Source organism: Eimeria mitis, genomic scaffold (genome assembly GCF_000499745.2).
Source record: "Eimeria mitis Houghton genomic scaffold, Emh_scaff370, whole genome shotgun sequence".
In the NCBI taxonomy this organism is placed as follows: Eukaryota; Apicomplexa; class Conoidasida; order Eucoccidiorida; family Eimeriidae; genus Eimeria; species Eimeria mitis.
This window is the reverse complement of record NW_013572041.1, coordinates 13,038-14,882: the sequence shown is the minus strand read 5'-3', so window position 1 is coordinate 14,882 and position 1,845 is coordinate 13,038. Positions and strand designations below refer to the sequence as shown.

General features: G+C 40.7%; 1 protein-coding gene across 1 annotated transcript; it reads right to left on the bottom strand.

The window, feature by feature from the left end:
* Positions 1–1,204: 1,204 nt before the first annotated feature.
* Positions 1,205–1,722, bottom strand: EMH_0009830 (uncharacterized protein; the record flags this gene model as incomplete). Its single annotated transcript, XM_013498775.1, has 2 exons — positions 1,205–1,602; positions 1,695–1,722. 2 exons carry the CDS (start codon positions 1,720–1,722, stop codon positions 1,205–1,207), a joined length of 426 nt encoding a protein of 141 aa, XP_013354229.1.
* Positions 1,723–1,845: the final 123 nt, after the last annotated feature.

Below are 1,845 nucleotides of genomic sequence, written 5' to 3'. Positions count from 1 at the left end.
GAGACACACACAGCCCTTGTCTTGCTGCTCACCAAACTAAACATGTTCGTCGACTTGTCTTTGTCTTTGTATTTATTCTCCTTGTCTTTGTCTTTGTATTTGTCTTTGTCTTTGTATTTATTATCTTTGTCTTTGTCTTTGTCTTTGTCTTTGTATTTATTCTCTTTGTCTTTGTTTTATTATATTTGTCTTTGTCTTTGTCGTTATTCTCCTTGTCTTTGTCTTTGTCTTTGTTTTTACTATATTTGTCTTTGTCTTTGTATTTGTATTTGTCTTTGTCTTTATTATCTTTGTCTTTGTCTTTGTCTTTATTCTCTCTGTCTTTGTCTTTATTTTCCTTGTCTTTGTCTTTGTCTTTATTCTGCTTGTCTTTCTCTTTGTCTTTATTATCTTTGTCTTTGTCTTTATTTTCTTTGTCTTTGTCTCTATCCTCTTTGTCTTTGTCTTTATTTTCTTTGTCTTTGTCTCTATCCTCTTTGTCTTTGTCTTTATTTTCCTTGTCTTTGTCTTTCTCCTTTTTTGTTTTTTGTTTTTTCTTGCTTTTACTGGTTTTGTCTTTATTTGTTTTAGTAGCGTTGTCTTTGTTTTTATTTTGTTTTTGTTGTTTTTGTTGTTTTTTATTTTTAGTTTTTTATTTTTTTTTTTATTTTTATTTTTTTTGTTTTTTTATTTTATTATTTTTATTATATTTATTTTATTCTTTTAATTACTTTCGTTATTTTTATTGGTGGTGCTGCTGCTGCTGCTTGATTTGCTGCTGCTGTTTCACCAGCAGCAGCAGCAGCAGCAGCAGCAGCAGCAGCAGCAGCAGCAGCAGCAGCAGCAGCAGCAGCAGCAGGAGTTTATTGTTTTTGTTTTTGTTTTTTCAGAGCCTGCAGCTGTCTCGCGTTCGTTTGCGTTTGTTTGTATTTAATACATATACAAACAGCAGCAGCAACTCAGCAGCAGCAGCAGCAACAGCAGCAACAGCAGCAGCAGCAGCAGCAGCAGATCAACATGCCCCTTATGTACAGTGTCCTGCTGCGTATCAGTTGCAGCCTCCTGCTTCTGCTGCTGTTGCTGCTGCTGCTGCTGCTGCTGCTGCAACAGGATCATCATCATCACAGCAGCAGCAGCAGCAGCAGCAGCAGCAGCAGCAGCAAGGCCTGCTGCCTCCACCTACCCTCACTTCGCTTGTGCATGAGCCCCCTGCTTCTTGGTGTCTTCATATAAAGGGGCATTCTCTAGATAAACAAGTATTTCTGTTTGCTGCTGCTGCTGCTGCTGCTGCTGCTGCTGCTGCTGCTGCTGCTGCTGCTACTGCTGCTGCTAGTGCTGCTGCTGCTACTGCTGCTGCTGCTGCAACTGCTGCTGCTGCTGCTGCTGCTGCTGCTACTGCTGCTGCTGCTGTTGCTGCTGCTACTGCTGCTACTGCTGCAGCTGCTGCTGCAGCTGCAGCAGCTGCAGCAGCAGCTGCTGCTACATGTGCTGCTGTATCTACATCTGCTGTTGCTGCATCTCTTGTTGCTGCATCTGCTGCTGCTGCTGCTGCTGCTGCTGCTGCTGCTGCTGCTGCTGCAGGAGGAGATATGTTTATCTTCTTTTTTTGAGCGTATATTAATACTAACAGCAACAGAAACAATATCGTGGCATTGGGGGGGGGGACAGCCCGTGCAGGAGCTGGTTGTGGAGAGAGCTGGGGATACACCCCAAACCCTCAAGATACTTCTCTTTATTAAACATAAACTTCCTGCTTTTGCTGTATGTTTTTATTATTTATTTATTTATTTATTTATTTTATTTTTATTTTTTTCTTTTTCTGGTTTTTTATTTGGGTTTTTTGTCGTTTTTTGTTGTGGTTTGGTG